Source organism: Panthera onca, chromosome C1 (genome assembly GCF_046562875.1).
Source record: "Panthera onca isolate mPanOnc1 chromosome C1, mPanOnc1 haplotype 2, whole genome shotgun sequence".
NCBI classification, from domain to species: Eukaryota; Metazoa; Chordata; class Mammalia; order Carnivora; family Felidae; genus Panthera; species Panthera onca.
Window position 1 is genome coordinate 11,523,023 of NC_138346.1, and position 16,959 is coordinate 11,539,981.

Below are 16,959 nucleotides of genomic sequence, written 5' to 3' on the forward strand. Positions count from 1 at the left end.
CCTTTCTCATTGCCACTGTCTCTTCTCTTCCTCCTCCCACAACATCTCAACCCTTATTACCTGACATGGTGATAGATGCTTTCACTGCAGAAATATCCCATCTAGTCTCTTCATCCAGGCAACCATGGCATCTTATGTGAAATCTTAGAATGATCGTTAACAAAGTGCCGGCACGTAATCCATTAGGACCAGACTGCTCATACAACATCACTTGAGCTAGCGGATATTATTTGGTAAGTGGCTGATAGCTAAAGCCAGGAAGGAAAGCAGCGGAATCACCAGCAGGGAAAGCAACCACATCATCACAAAGAGATGAGTCATAGGGACCCAATTTTATCACCCCTGGGAAATGAGTCCAAGGAATCCAATTTAGGATAATGTATGTATTTAGCTCACTTGTTTAATCGCTCAAAGAAAAAAATGAGTGCCTAGTAGGTGCTGGCTTGTCGCTATGGATTCAGATGAAGTCTTCTAGTCCATTAGGGAGGCTAAGTATTTGAATAACTTATCCATACGTAGGATTGTTGTGTTTTGTTTTTTTTTTCCAATTTTTAATTGAGATATAATTCACATACCATAAAATTTACCTTTTAAAGTATATAATGCAGGGGTACCTGGGTGGCTTAGTCAGTTAAGGGTCCAATTTTGGCTCAGGTCGTGATCTCACAGTTCATGAGTTCAAGTCCCATGTTGGGCTCTGTGCTGACACCTCGCAGCCTGAAGCCTGCTTCATATTCTGTGTTTCCTTTCTCTTTGCATCTCCCCCGCTCATGCTCTCTCTCTTTCTCAAAGATAAACTTTTTTAAAAAATTAAAAAACAATAAAGTATGTAATTCAATGGGTTTTAGTATATTCACAAAATTCACTATTTAATGTCAGAATATTTTTTATTACTCCAAAAAGAAAACTACATCCATTAGTGATCATTTCCTGTTCCCATTCTTCCCTCCTTCCAGCCCTGGTAACTCTATGCTACTCTCTGTTCTTTATGGATTTGCCTAGTCTGAACACTTCATTTAAATGAATCATAAACAGAGTTTGTGTCTGCCTTTTTTCACTTAGCATAATATTTCCACAGTTCATCCGTGTGACAGCATGAATCAGTACCTCCTTCCTACGACTGAAAAATATTCCATTGTCTGGTTATACCATTTTATTTCTCCATTTATCGATGGGCATATGGGTGGGATCTACTTTTTAGCTATTCCGAATAACGCTGCTATGAACATTCGTATACAAGTTTTTGTGTAGACATGTTTTTGTTTCTCTTGGGTATACATACACCTAGCTGTGGAATTGCTGGGTCGTATGGTAACCATGCCGAACTTTACGGAGGAGCCGCTAATGCATTGTCCAAAGCCACTACATCACTTTGACTTCCCTCCAGCAGTAAATGAGGGTTCCGGTTTCTCCACATCCTCGCCAACACTCACTATTGTTCATCGGTTTTATTATAGCCAATCCAGTAGTTGTGAAACGGTGTCTCATTGTGGTTTGTATATGCCTAATGACTGATGATGTTGAACTTTTTTTCCATGTGCTTATTGGCCATTTGTATATCTTCAGTGGAGAAATGTTTGCTCAGATCTTTGGCTCATGTTTTAATTGGGTTGTTTGTCTTTCTTACTGTTGAGTTTTAAGAGTCGCTCCAAATGGTTTAAAGTACAAAAAGAAATGTTTTACACACTATGTTCTATGAAGTTTGAAATACATGTTTAGAGCTCATATAGAAGCATATTTTTGTCTTTCAAGTTCAATAATTTTTTATGCATTGATATTTAGGAAATTAAATTCTAGCCGCAGTTATCATAAAAAGATAAGGTGTGTTAAAAGCTCAAACAACTCTTAGATAAGATAGTAACAAAAAAAGTGCCAAATACATTTACACTTTATTACAGGAAAATAAATAATTTCTCAACTGCCATGAAATCCAGGCACGAGTTAAGTGCTTCATTTGTGAACTGGCCACATGACTTTTTCAACTGATAAACAATTAGAAAAAATACTGTTAATAGCAGCCTGAACTCAGACAGGCTATCTACATACCGAACCACATGTCACTAAATATTGGGAAAACAAGATTTTAAATACTTAACATGTATTCCATAACGTAGATACACAATAATTTACTAAACATTTCCCTAGTGTGTTTCCAGTTTGTGTTAGTTATACATATTTTAATAAATATCCTTATATATAAATCTTTGTGTATATATGGTGTTACCTTTGGAAAGATTTCCAGGAGTAGGCTTACTGGGATTGATCAAGATTCAACTGATTGATCAAGATTCAACTGAATTATTGCCTAACTGCCTTTCTAGAGATTTTTACCAAGTTTATACTCTTACCATCAGGATGTGAATGTTCATTTTGCTTGATCCTTGTTGATGGGGGATTTTTAAGTAGTCTTTAGTATTATTATAAAAAGAAGATGGTATCTCATTGCCCAAACTGTATTTAAACTGCTAGAAAAGCTATTTTCCCAAGTCTTATTTGCTGGTTCTAGTTCCTTTTGGGGGGGGGGGGGGGCGAGGGGATTTGTCTATTCACATCCTTAGTATGTTTCTTAACTGTTTAGTAAAGGAATGTTCTCCCTACTTGGAATATACGCATCCCCAATATCCATTGCAGAGATTAATTTATGGAAAATGCAGCTGAGCAAAGATGCCCAAATTTGGTTGGTGATTAGGGAACACTACCAGCCTAAGGGTTCAACTAGGGCGGTGGGCAACCTGTAGCCTGCCGGTCTGGCTTTGTAAGTCACGTTTCACCAGGACACAGCCCAGCTCATCCATTTATCTAAGACTGCTCTTGCTTTCCTGGGGCAACACCCACTAGTTGGGACAGAGACCACATGGCCTGCAACGTCTAAATACGTATGTATGTACTCTCTGGCCATTTTAAGTAAAGTGTGTGGACCCCCAACCTACAGCACTAGTAAAGAAATTTATGGTCTTACTAGAGAGACAGATACTACCACCATTAAAATGACTTTATAGGGGGGCGCCTGGGTGGCTCAGTCGATTGGGCGTCTGACTTCGGCTCGTGGTCTGTGAGTTTGAGCCCCGCCTCGGGCTCTGGGCTGACAGCTTGGAGCCTGGAGCCTGCTGTGTCTCCCTCTCTCTCTGCCCCTCCCCCACTTGTGCTCTCTCTCTCTCTCTCTCTCTCTCAAAAATAAATAAATGTAAAAAAAATTTTTTTTAATGATTTTATATACCATTAATGATGGGGAAAAGTATTTGCCAATTGTTAAAACGTCAGAGTAGATGATAAAATATTTATATAAATTGTATCCCAAAAAACCCCACGGCTATAATTGGGAAAACTGGACACCAAAATGTTGCTATTGGTGATCTCAGGGTGATGAGGTTACTTTTTGGACGGGGAGGGGCTCTTGTAAGGTTTGTTTCAATGAACAGATTTTACTTTTGTAAACAATGTAAACAATAGATCTGTGATGTGACTCCTTGTAAATTTGCAAAGGTAAATGGCTGGGGTACAAGAAAAAAAAAAGTAAAATCATTTCTTTAAAGTCATCACGGGAACCACTGCCTCGCCAGCCAGCCCGGGGCCAAACCTCGGCCAGACCTTGGCCAGCGGGGGAAGTGACACGCACACCCTCACCGTCCTCTCCGCCGCTGTTCTGAGCCAGCTGCTCCTACGTGGTTCAACTGCCACCACCAGGAAACACTGCGGTGTCCTCCCGTGCTTGTGTTCTGTCATCTGCAGGCCTCCTTCCCCTTCCGCTGCCTGGCGTCAGGGGACAGTGAAACCTGGGTCCTTCAAATCGCCCTCCTCCACAAACACCCTCGCTCACACACACCTGCATTTTACAGCATCGCCTAACGAACGCCCTTATGTGTTCGGAGCTCAACCCTGGCACATGTCTTTACTAATTCCTTTGTCAAGAGGTGAGATACCTTCTGCCCTGATTCCTCATTGCTAGAAACATACTGAACACGGAACATGTTTCAGAGGAAATTTCATTCCCAGGTGCTTTTACATCATTTCTTTTTTTTCTTAAATCTACCCTTTGAAGATTCTCTAGAGCAATTTGAGCCTAAGAAATGTGTATGGACTTAAAAAGCTAGATACTAAAGTTATTTACCTAACATAGGTAGGGCCTGCCTCAGTCAGTGCACTTTGTTTGAGGTCTTCAATATGTGTACGAATCGCCTGAGATTTGTTAAAAGGCAGATGCTGGCTGACCACCAAGGGATAAGATTCTGCAGGCCTAGCCAGCTCCCAGGCGGCATCTGGCCTGGGTCCCCAGACCACACTCTGAGGAGCAAATGACCGTGATCAACTTTAAAAAAAAAATTTTTTTAATGTTTATTTTTTAGAAAGAGAGAGAGAGAGAGAGGTGAGCAGGGGAGGGACAGAGAGAGGGAGACACAGAATCCGAAGGAGGTTCCAGGCTCTGAGCTGTCAGCACAGAGCCCGATGCGGGGCTCGAACTCATGAACTGCGAGATCATGACCTGAGCCGAAGTCGGACGCTCAACCAACTGAGCCACCCAGGCGCCCCCGTAACCATCTTTAATGAAGAGGTGCAATATGCATGCTTGAGAGAAGTCCAAATTACTACTACTCTGCAAAGGAAAGTATTTCTACACTCCTCTCTCCCCACACACCCCGTCCTTTAAAAATGCTCTGATATCCTGGAGGGGGGGAAACTGGCCAAGCTGCTTTCCCGTCATTATAGAGTATCCACAACACAAACCCCTCTTCCTCCGGCTTCCTTCAGCTTCTGCTCATCCTTCCCCCTCGGTCTTAAATTCTGTTGTCAAGGCTGCTACTCCTTTGTTAAGTCTACACTGGGAAGGGTTGAGATCTTTCCTACTCTCCAGAGCCCCTTGTCCTTGCCCTTGTCCTTGCCCAGATTATTATCCCATCGGCCTCCCTCCTCCTTCCCGGGTCTGGATGATGGGTTCCTTCTGTGCATTGTAAAGTGGTTCTGAGCACGCTTCGAGTCAGAGCTGGGTTCAAAGCTCAGTTCTGCCACTCCCCTTACTTGAGCAAGTAAACCGCCGTCTCTAAGCCAGTTTTGTCTGGTAAAACAGAAGTCAGCCCTACATACAAGGTTGTGAGGACTACAGAAAATAATGTTTAAAAATCATTTAGCAGGGTGCCTGGGTGGCTTGGTCGGTTGAGCGTCCGACTTCGGCTCAGGTCATGATCTCACGGTCTGTGAGTTCGAGCCCCGCGTCGGGCTCTGTGCTGACCGCTCAGAACCTGCAGCTTGTTTTGGATTCTGTGTCTCCCTCTCTCTCTGCCCCTCCCCTGTTCATGCTCTGTCTCTGTCTCAAAAATAAATAAACGTTAAAAAAAATTTAAAAAAAATCATTTAGCAAAGTGGCACCAAAATAACGCTAAACGGAAGCTACTATGACTTTGTCATAAAGCATCACTTCTTTTAGTTCTCAAACATCACTTAAAAAGTCAAAATTGTTGGGGCACCTGAGGGGCTCAGTCAGGTAAGCGTCAGACTCTTGGTTTTGGCTCAGGTCATGATCTTGTGGTTTCGTGAGTTCGAGCCCTGCAACATCGTGGAGCCTGCTTGGGATTCTCTCTCTCTCTCTCTCTCTCTCTCTGCCCTCCCCCACTCACACTCTCTCTTAAAATAAACCTCAAAACAATTTAAGTCAAAATTGTTACGTATTTTGAAGGTATTATGTCTAAATAAAAGTTCAAAATATTGAGTTTCTGAATGGCCCTAAATTTGCAAGTTTCTCTATTGTAAAATCCCCATAGTTTAGGATGTTGGATTTCCCTGGAAGATGTGGTTATTTCTTCACTTCTCTGAGAGAGCTACCCAAATATGTTTAGTAACTAACTGAAAATAAGCCTTGAAAGGAACTGTATTGTCCTAAAATCATAACTAATGTATTCTATAAGTACACAACATTCTTCTGTGATAATTTCCTGGAAATATAGTCTGAATTGGTATTTAGAATCATAAAAATTTTAATGTTTAAAATTCTTCTAGGATTACACAGAATTTTATTTAGTGCCCCAACAATTTTGACTTTTTAGGTGAGGTTTGAGAACTAAAAGAAGTGATGCTTTATGACTTTGTCATAGTAGCTTCTTTCAAAATCTTAAAAACCTTAAAAGTTACTGCAGAAGACCATATGGCAGAGGTAACATTTAAAGACCTAATGATGGAGAAACTTGCAGAACTAGTGACAACAGCAATCCAGACTCGAGGCCCATCAAATTCCAGGCACAAAATAAACACCTACATCCAGCCACATCACAGTGAAACTAATGCACCCGCAAAAGAGCCATGTCTGCATGTATCAAATACAGGGAAAGGAGAAAAGATGCACTTGTGAGCCTGAATAATGATGAGCAGTTCCATTAGAGGATCTAAAGAAGTAATTCTCTCCTCTGATTAAAAAAAAAAAAAAAAAAAAAAAAAAAAAAAAAAAAAGGGAACTAGAAGGAACCTTGGCAGTTATCTAGATTCGAAATCCCATTATGGACAAGGTTATTCATCCTAAACTAAATGACATCATTAGCATTAGAAAGGTTCTCCTCTGTGTCTCTGTAATCCCCAAATATATAAAGTGATGAAATAAAAATATAAATTTAGGTGACCTAATTAATATTTTTAGATTAACTTTTAAAACAATCCATACATGAGAAAATGCAACTAGGAAATCACGAGGAAAATCAACTTCACAAGTAATCAAAAAAAGGAAAATGAGCCGTTATTTCATATTCCCTAAATTGGCAATCATTAAAAATTGGAATTCCCTGTGGCAACTGGATATTGAAGTAAAAATGGACCACGTGCCTTTTTGGTATTTGTAAAAATTAAATCAATCCCTTTAAATAGCAATTCAGTTGAGAGGATAAAATGTTAATCCTTCTAAGCCATGCGTGTGATTTTAGAAGAACTTATTCCAAAAAACAGCACAAATGAAACATCACACACAGCAAGATATTTAATTAACATTGTGAAAAATGATACATGACCAAAGATATACATTGTTCACTACTTCCATTTCTAAGAAACCATGATGACGTCAAACCCTAAGTGTGTAAAAGTGGAGGTAAAATTTCTGATGTTGAAAAATTAGAAACTATCTCAATGTTCACCATAGGGATGAGCACCGCACACAATGAAAAATCGTTGGCAGAGAACGTAGATCTATACTTGAGGTTGAAAGAAAGCCATGATATATTGAGGCAGATTATAAAATAGTGAACACAGCCCGATTCCATTCTGGAAGAGGTCTCTGTATTTACTTCCATATGGAATGGAACCCAGAAGTACTTACAATGTATCTACACGAGATTAGAGGGTTTTTAAAAAGAATAATTTTCTACATTTTCAGATTTTTTTACAATAGGTGTTATTATTTTGACAAGCAGAAAAAAATAGTAAATACATTTCCAGTTTGGAAGAAAACAATTGTGAGAAAAGGATCTTAAAAATTAACTGGCCATGATCACAATGCAAGATCTGCTATGGGCAAGAAGCAAATATGGAAGGGAAAAAAATCCAAAACTGGGTAAGACTTTTTTTTTTTTTTTTAATTTCCATTAATGTTTGTGAAATAGGTTTTTAAAATACTCACTCCTATTAAAACTTCTGGAATAGAAGCTTCAAAGTATGAATATAGGAGAGAGGATGAATTTTAAAATCAGAAGTGTATTCCTGTCGCTTACTAAATACAGTCTTGGCAAAGTAAACACCTGAATGTCCACTTTTTGGTCACAAATACTGCCTGGAAACAGTTGCTGTGACCAGTGAGACCAATTCTATGAGATGCATGTCACAAAATTAATAGTAATTAACAAATAGTGGCCATATTAAACTGTATGATGCTGACACCTGGTATTTTGAATCTATGAAAATACCAGTTTCAACAGCTATTATTCCGAAACACTGAATTCCAATTCCCAAGGCTAATTACTAATTTAACCATGGATTCCAGGGCTGAGGGAATCCTACGTGACCATTTGGAAGAGAACTCATTTTAAAGTTGAGGAACTGAAGGGTCTAAATCACAGGCCCAAAAGTCAGTTAATGGCAGAACCTAAGATCTGAACAGAGTAAAGGGCTCTAGGAGATTTCTTTTCGAAGATCCCAAGTCAACTTCAGTAAAGACTGTTAACATACCATTAAAAAAAAAAAAAAAAAGGACAAAAGAATTTTAATCTCTTCCCATTAAGTGAGACTAAAATAAACATTAGTTTTCCCCCAGGAGGAAGGGAGGGGATACTGGTGGTCAGGGTGGAAATACCGACTCTAAGGGAAGTAAATTTTCTTCTGGGTTCCGGTGATGGTTGACAACAATTTAAACAACAGAAATGTATACAATAGTCAGGATGGATACAGAGCAAATAATGACTACCATGAGGATTGTGGCGTAAAGAGCTGGGAGGCAGTTCACGATTTTACCTGTTATATTTCCATAGGTAATAGGGTAGGTAAAACCTAATTACCATACCTACCGTCTTAAAACCAAGCTAGATCAACACGTGACTCAAGAAAAAAAATGTCTTTTAGGGGGGAAAAGAATCAGTATCGGAAACTCAGTGAAAAACACGTGCTTTTAAAAAGATGTTTCGCAGGCCTCCGTCAGTTAAGCATCGGGTGGCTCAGTCGGTTAAGCGTCTGACTCGGGTTTCGGCTCGGGTCATGATCTCACGCTCTGTGGGTTCGAGCCCCACATGGGGCTCCACGCTGGCAATGCAGACCCTGCTCGGGATTCTCTCTGTCTCTCTCTCTCTCAAAAATAAATAAACTTTAAAAGTGAGCTAACATTAAAAAAAAAAAAAGTTTTGCAATGTGTAGACAAAGTGAGGAACACTAATGTGTCATTAATAAAAAGATTAAGCTGGAAGTAGATGCAGGAGCTGCTTTGCAGACAATTCATGCTATGCAACAATTAAAGAGGCTACTCTCAAATGGTACACAAATTGAGGAGTCTTTATTTTGAAAAAATTCTTCCAACAATATTTCACAATGAACAGAAACTTCTTAACCAAATTCACCTACCAAAGGGTTTTAGAGATGGGGACGAAATCAGCCTGTGAGTTTTCGTCCAACTCCTAAAATCATCTCCTGCACTGCTCTTCATAAATGGCGGCATATTCGCACCCCTTCCAAGGCCTGGCTGGCTGGCGTTAAGGGTCTCCCGTCTTTCAGAGGTCTCACGGAGTCCTCTCCCCTCCCTAGGCTTAGCTTGAAGGTGCTACGGTACCCTTCACCATCAGTTAGCAGGGCTGATAACATTCCTCATAAACAAATGACTCCAGGAAGCAAGTCCTGTCTTGACTAATGGTAAGTGGACGTTAAGAAATTCTCTGGAATCGAATCTTTTGAGGAGTAAGAATCAGAACCTTCAGTTATCTCCCAAGTCTTCTCTAAGGCAAAGGGGAACTAATTTTGAAGAATACATATGTGGTTGTACCAAAATAGATTTTGCTATAGTAAACCAACACACCATTTCTTCTTAAATATAAAGTACATTCTAAGCCAATGTGTAAGGACAGGTACAATACCAACAAGTAGTAACAGAAAATAGCCCCAAAGCACACTTTTAGAAACTTTCAGGGTCGTGGGTGGGGACAATGGAAAACTTAAGGTGCAAAATGGGAATGAACTTGCACAGCCTTTGAAAGAACCGACTGAAAGAAAACCTTCAAAGTTCAGTTAGAAAGCGTAGGATTTTTCAAATATCTGTACATAGTCAATCCGAGGGATTCTCCCCCACCCCCACCCCCTTAAATGGAAGAATTTCCTAAATGGAAGCAGAAGATAATAAACAGCTGGCGAGCCTCAACATTGAATGAGGTCTGTTTTATTGAGTTTCCAGTCAGGCAGAGTCAAGACTTATCTTCATATATGCACAAGGATAGTCTCAATTTAATAATATTTTTTAGTAGAAAAATCTATACAAATACTCTTCAAAAGGGATATCCATATAATGAAACCCTGAAGCCATCGAAATAATGAGTTAGAGCTGCAGGTGCTAATATGTAAAGATAACCAAGTTAAATAAAAAGAACCAAGTTACAAAATTGTACATTTAAAACGAGGGAGGACAGCGAGAGGAGTATATACGGAAATAGAGGCGTATGAAGTAAATAACATTTCTCAAAGACTATACAAGAAATACAAGAAACTATATTCCCCTGTGGTGTGGGAATGAAGTCAGAGGAAGGAGACGAGACGTAATTTCTCACTTTATACCCTTTATATATTGCATAATTTTTAAAAATCACAAGCATGTATTATAACGTATAAAAAAAGATAAAGTCTTTAAAAAACCTGATTGTACCCACAGCATTCCATGAAACATTGACTATACAGCATCAGTTTACAATCCTTTTACTTAACGGTCGTTTCCCTCAATGCCTTTCACTTAATGGTCATTTCGTCAAAATCAGAAGGCTCCTTGGGTGTGTGCCTCCTCTAGCTCTCCACTCAAGATTGAGGGAAAATGTTGAGAATTTAGAGTTTAAATCTTAACTCTCATTGCTTGAACTGTAGCCAGGATGACACCTACTCAAGATTCCAGAGAACCAACGAAAATATGGGCATCTTAATCACTTAATTAAATATTTTATCCGGGATCATGTTTCCTTTTTACAAAAAGCCTGAGTCACAACATTCTCTTTTCATTAAACTCCACAGCCCTTTGAGTTGGACAAGCACAGATTTCAAAAGTACATTCAAACACACGTTGAATTCTGATCCAGGGGCATAAAATCAGCAGAGTACATAGAGGCCACAAGTTTGAAAAGAAACGCGCTGTTGGTGAAAGTCTTGCCTGGAAAATAACACCATCGATTCAAAGCCTACGGGGCTGCAAAATCCGACCGGTGCAGCGGCGTCACGAGCACCTCTCACGCAGACACAGAGGCGTCGCTTTAAAGGTCTTCAAACACATCTGAATGTTTGAGGCTAAGGAAATTGGGCGGGCAGGCTAGTGACCACCGGAAGGACGGATGCCCTTTAAAACTACTCAAAACCCAAGTTTTTAGGACACTGTGCTGGTCAAACAAAACAGGACTGCAGACAGAATTCAGACTTTCGCCACGAACGTACTTAGCCCTACCACCAGCACAGCGACTGGACTTTTCAATACCAGGCTTCACAGTACTTGGGTCTTTCCAGATGAAATGCGTCCGTGCCCCGAACATTTCTACACGAGGGCGAGTGTCCGTATGCTTGCTGAATTCACAACAGAAAGCAAAAGCCTCTTTAAATATTGGCTACAAGCACCAGCAAATTTACCAGGCGGGCTGTGGGCTGCGAGAGGCGAGCTGGAGCCGGCTCGCAAAGGCCCGGGCGCCGGCTGTGTGCCTCCCGACTCCAAGCTCATGACGTCGGATGGAGAGGCGACAGCAGCCACGGCGAGACCATTTCCACCACAGATATCAGTGAACAGGACAAAACAGGGCCCTTTTTCACGCGATTTCAAAAAGTCTCACCAGCACAACACTAAGAATTCCATCTTGGTCACATATTCACTTGCTCAAATACACACTGCAAAATTTTAACTGAGGATATTATAATGTGCTAAAATACACAAAGAAAAAATTAACTAACGAGGATGAATCCGGTATGACAGGCTAATCTTACACAAATTTTAGTAACAGCATCCTTTAGAGAGTAAATGTTAAAACTGTCCAGGGCACAAACCTTCGCCATCCGAGTTGGAATGCTTCACAAAATAGGAATCGCTGTGATACTTCAGATGCCTCTCCAGTTTAAAACAAGCTCCACTAACTACCTCATTAATTTACTTGTGAAGTTTACCAAAAAGCCTGCAGAGTAAAGTATGCTGATTTCATCAAATTCTGAATGCAACCCAAATTAAGAAGTCGTGTTAGGTATATGGGATGTAGAAACGCATGCTCTTGGAATTCCAAAAGAATTTCTTAAAGGCTACTTACACACAAATATGACAGCCTTTCAAGCCAGCAACGAAGTATTTGCTCCCCAGAGCAACAGCCCTGTCATCAGCTTACCCTCCCTGTGCCCTGCTCCTTGCATCCACTTCCAGGATCGTGTAATACGCGAAGAGCACTCAGCGAGCATCTCATACATTGAAAGGGCTCAATAAACCCCCACATTACTTTGAAGTCATTACGGTTTTAAAAACGGATCTTCTTCACAACGCTCTCCTGGGGATTGATTTTTTTGACAGGAGTCTGAAACTGTCAGTGGAGGCCAAAGATGAGGTGAGTCATTCTGAACACCAGTTCAGAGAAGGAGCATAAACGTGCGGACGAAGAGGGCGCAAGAAGCAAGGCACAGGGCCTGCTTGGGAATGGAAATGGGGTATTATCTCAAAAAAGCATGTTTTAGGGGCGCCCAGGTGGCTCAGTCGCTTAAGCGTCCGACTTCGGCTCAGGTCATGATCTCACGGTTCGTGAGTTCGAGCCCTGCGTCGGGCTCTGTGCCGACAGCTCGGAGCCTGGAGCTGCTTCAGATTCTGTGTCTCCCCCTCTCTCTCTCTGCTGCTCCCCTGCTCACGCTCTCTCTCTCTCTCTCTCTCAAAAATAAATAAACATTAAAAAAAATTTTTTTTAAAAAAGCATGTTTTAGAGCATGCCAACAGCAGCAGCAACAAAGCCAGAGTTGGTGGTGACTAATTACCGTAAACCATCTTTTAAAAAGTCACTTCAAACGAATTTTAAAACATTTTGTTTAAATGAGAAGCAACAGCCAGTGCTCTCTTTAAAAACGAACAAGGTATAAAAAGCCACCGGTGAGAAAACCATAGCAAACCTCTTTCTTAATCAGTAAACATATTCCTTTAATTGTAACAGTGCACTTCCTGGAGGGTAGTGAGAGGAATCTACTTTTCATTAAAAAGTTCTTTAACTACAGCTAAATTATTAACTATAAACATAAGAGATAAAAAACTATTCATTTTGAATTTTTCTTCAGCAAAGTATTTAAAACATTTTTTAAATAGCTATTTGATAGTCCCCCAAAGCAATTACCCAATTTCAAAGTGGTCAGAATAGTAAATGATTCCAAAATAAACATCCATAACTTGTAATATCTGAATTTGTAATATCCTTCAAGGAAATATTCACCAATTTCATCATTATTAAAACGATTTCAAATAAAAATAGGAGAAAATCCAGAAAACAACACTAAAAATGTTTGCAGTTTCACCTCAAATTTCCATTTTTCCCACCACGCAAAGAAAAACACTTCGAAGTTTAAGGAGTGGTATGCTCACAGAAATTGAAAAGTGTAGCGCAGCGGTTTTCCAAGTGTGGTTGGAGGACTTGTGCAAAGTCCCCAAGAGCCAAGTGTCAAAACTATTTTCCTAACAAGACGAAGACGTTCTAGGTCTGTTTCACTCATGACTTCCCAAGTGCACAGTGGAGTTTCCCAGCGCCCACATGCCACGTGATACAGAAACAGCCGGAATGCCAAGTAGTAGGAGAATCTCACGGTTTCTTAAGCCAGGCATTAGAGATAGGCAAAACATAAAACAATGTTCTTCTCACTCATTAACTGTTGTTGGAAGACAACAATGTTTTATTAAAAAAGGGCATTTATGTTGACATGCAGTGGGTTTATCATCGTTATATTTAAATGAATGAACACGTCTGTTAGGTGCCCCAGCATTAACTTCTGATACGGTCGGTAATTTTTGATCGGTACAAGCTATATAAACAAAAGCTCTTTGGGCGTCCTGAAAACCGTACGAGTTATGGTCCTGAGACCGAAATGTCTGGGAACTTTAAGTCCTGCCACGGTGGGGCAGCCCGTTCCTCTTCTCTCCATTGTGCCAACTTCTAGGACCGGTGCCGAAGACGGTATGTCCTGGCAGCAAGGGCAACCCACAGGCGGAGAGCACTGACACGCTTCTCCAAACTGCCAAAAGGAATGGTTTTAAGGAACAAAGTGATTGCCTCATCTCTGTGGTCACAAAAACGAGAATAAAATATGCCTTTACACTGTATCGACAATGTTTGCACCCTAAAAGAAAATGTTCTTCCCAGAGCAAAGACGGGAGAGAAGATCTGATTCAACCAGTAAGCCAGAAAACGTGGTCTTCAGCCTCGTCGCTTTCGAGGATTTTCTCCTCTTTAGCACTCAACACAATTCTGATGGTCTACAAAAAACCAAAAGCAAATCTGAATATGAAGGTTTAACAGAAGTGGATTTAAATCCACATTAAAGCTGGATCACTTTTTAAGCTAAGCATTTCGGTTTTATAAGCACTCATTTAAAGTAGTAAGTCAGTAACTGAGAGTTCTCATTTCATTACAAACTTCAAGATTTACCCAGAAAAAAAAAAAAAAAACAGTCTTTAAAATTATTTTAATAACAACTGTTTAATTTACTTATTTCTCAGATGGAAAGCCTGGTAGGTTATTTCGGTAATGGCCAACAATTATATAGCATAACTTCGTACATATGAATTGCCTGGGACCCAATACAATCTAAAGCATAGAAATTCAAAGACATTTCCTAAGTATTCCCTCCATGAAAGGGGGGCTGGAGGGAGACCCCAAACTGTAGGTATTCCAAGTATACACCCCCACGCACACACCTAGACTCTGCCACATTCACTCGATTCTAAGAGAAGAGGCATACTGTTCAAAAACGGGCCGGGATTTCCCAGCCTTCTTGCTGATCAACCACACGTTCGGCTGGAGACACGACAGACAGCAATGCTGTGGCAAGTCTGAAACGCCACACAGACTTTAAGATAGTGCAACAACTCATGTAGTCACCACTGGAAAAGGTACTCGACACAAATAAATTGTCTGAAGAAACCGACGTTCACTTCTTTTAATACTAAAGCTTTTTCCGAAACGTTCACTCATTGTAAGATGAAACTTTTCAAACACGCATTACATATTTGTATATGTGATGTTACCTTTTCTTGATGACACAGAGTCCTAGTGACAGACCACTGTCAGATGATGATGTCATACAGCGACATCCTCTAGGCTGGCCTAGCTGTCCTTATACTAAATGGTCAACAGTTTTCCACGGTTTTTCTGTATCCTTCCAAACCACCACTTCTGAACTGCTAATATGCTATGGGCTGGTAAATCAAATAATCAAACTTTCGCATAAAAACAAATGCGTGAGCTCTAACATGTAGAGACTCTGTGACTCTTGTGCGTTGCTCAAAGGCATTTAAGAAAAATTAAAATTCCAAGTTTCTCAGCTGTGTTCGGTTTTGAGGAGGCTTCTAGATTATGGCCTGATGAATGAGGCATCACTGTACATAAATATTTAAACAAGTTCATGTCTTGAGTATTAACAAAAAGATATAACCTAACATTAGTATTGTTGCCTTTTTAAACAAAGTATTCTATAACTTTAAGGTAACACTGGGTTCCAGGTTGTTTCCCCCCAGAAATGAACATAAATAAATGTCCTATTTTAACAGTATCAGTTTATCCAAACAAAGGAAAAAAAAATGAGGTGCAATCATGTCACAGTTAATGCATGTCTGCTTCCAATACATTCAAAGACAATATTTTTGTTTAAAAATCAATAGTTAAAATAGGACTTCTGCAGTCTGAGAATTCAAGATACTTAAAAAAATTTGTAAATACACATACATGCAAATTCTTCATATATACAAATTTTCACAAAATTAAGAAGTTGCAAAGAAATTAGAAGGATTACGGTGAATCTGACAAGCTACATTTAAATGCTTTACCACTGACATATTCCTGAATATAGCAGTCATAGTAGTTTTAATAAATTTTCTACATGGCCTTTTTATAAAATTTTCTCTTTTAGACATAAAAGTTAGTCACTAGAAGTCTTCTGAAATTCTAATTTAAGAATTCAAGATGTTCTCAATTCACTACTCATATTTTAAGGCCACTTTGGTAAAGGCATTGCAGCAAGAACACAAAAACGATAGCATATTTTCTAATATTTATTTTTTTCACCTGCAAACTGTAGCAAAACATGATCAGCTTTATTATGCAGACAGGTATCCCTCTACATTTTTAAAGAATTTAGGTATGTATAAATAGAAGAGCTCTTAGAAAGGAAAAATTCAAGAATGAATAAAACCTTCCAATTTTGACTTTGTAACTTTCCAGTAGCAATGGTTAAAATGATTTTAGGTCATTCATTCCAAGATATATGACAGCACCTTAAAAGTGGCTGATCTATTTCCCCAGTAACATTTCTCACATAACAATGTGTTAAAGTTACAAATACTGATATGCACAAATAGCTAATTTCTAAGAAAAATATGTACAGTACTGCAGCATAATGAATGTGGTATCTGCAATAACTTAATATTAGCCAATTTTTAATATACATGATACCGCTACCTTTTTCTGCCAATTCACAGGTTAAAAGTTGTTACTGGAGCCCTCTGTTTTGCACATATTACCTGGTGTTTAATACACAATGCAGGCTTTTTAAAGACTTCTCTTGTGTTTAAAGCTAAGATCAGTGAAACAAGACAACAGTGCAAGAGGCGGAGAGATGTAATGTGACCACGTAAAAGTTCGTTCCAGTAAAGTGTCTATATAAGGCTATAAGAAAGGATTGGTTGATGAGCTTCCCGTTGGAAACTGTCCTGTTGGTGCACCAGTCTAAAGGAAAACATAAGACGAAGCAGACATGTAAGAGTGGTGTATGTGGGGAAAATAGGAAAATAAACTTTATTTGATTACATCTAATTAAACAGTATTTACATTAGAAATTCCTTTATAACTACTGGCAATTACATTTATTCATTACTGTTATCAGCAACATATTATCATAAAACTATTAGGTGGTCTTTAATACCCATTACTTCAGGGGCGCCTGGGTGGCTCAGTCGGTTAAGCGGCCGACTTCGGCTCAGGTCATGATCTCACGGTCCGTGAGTTCAAGCCCCACGTCAGGCTCTGTGCTGACAGCTCAGAGTCTGGAGCCTGTTTCAGATTCTGTGTCTCCCTCTCTCTGACCCTCCCCCGTTCATGCTCTGTCTCTCTG

General features: G+C 39.7%; 2 protein-coding genes across 13 annotated transcripts in view; both read right to left on the reverse strand.

Annotated features, from left to right (window-relative positions):
- Positions 1-3,390, reverse strand: part of LOC144617324 (uncharacterized) — a 35,133-nt gene extending 31,743 nt beyond the window's left edge. Inside the window, exon 1 of one of the 2 annotated variants that reach the window (XM_081796336.1) lies at positions 61-3,390. Coding sequence is in view for 1 of the 2 variants with exons in the window: in XM_081796333.1 (XP_081652459.1) it covers positions 61-208 (148 nt within the window). In the remaining variant the exon portion in view is untranslated. The remainder of the gene's footprint in view (positions 1-60) is intronic. The other variant, XM_081796333.1, reaches the window with a different exon arrangement.
- Positions 3,391-15,888: 12,498 nt separating this feature from the next.
- AGFG1 (ArfGAP with FG repeats 1) overlaps positions 15,889-16,959 on the reverse strand; it is a 72,770-nt gene continuing 71,699 nt past the window's right edge. For all 11 annotated transcript variants that reach the window (XM_060623979.2, XM_060623978.2, XM_060623976.2 and 8 more), the window contains one exon: positions 15,889-16,574. In XM_060623979.2, coding sequence (XP_060479962.1) covers positions 16,515-16,574 — 60 coding nt within the window. In that variant the 3' untranslated portion in view covers positions 15,889-16,514. The remainder of the gene's footprint in view (positions 16,575-16,959) is intronic.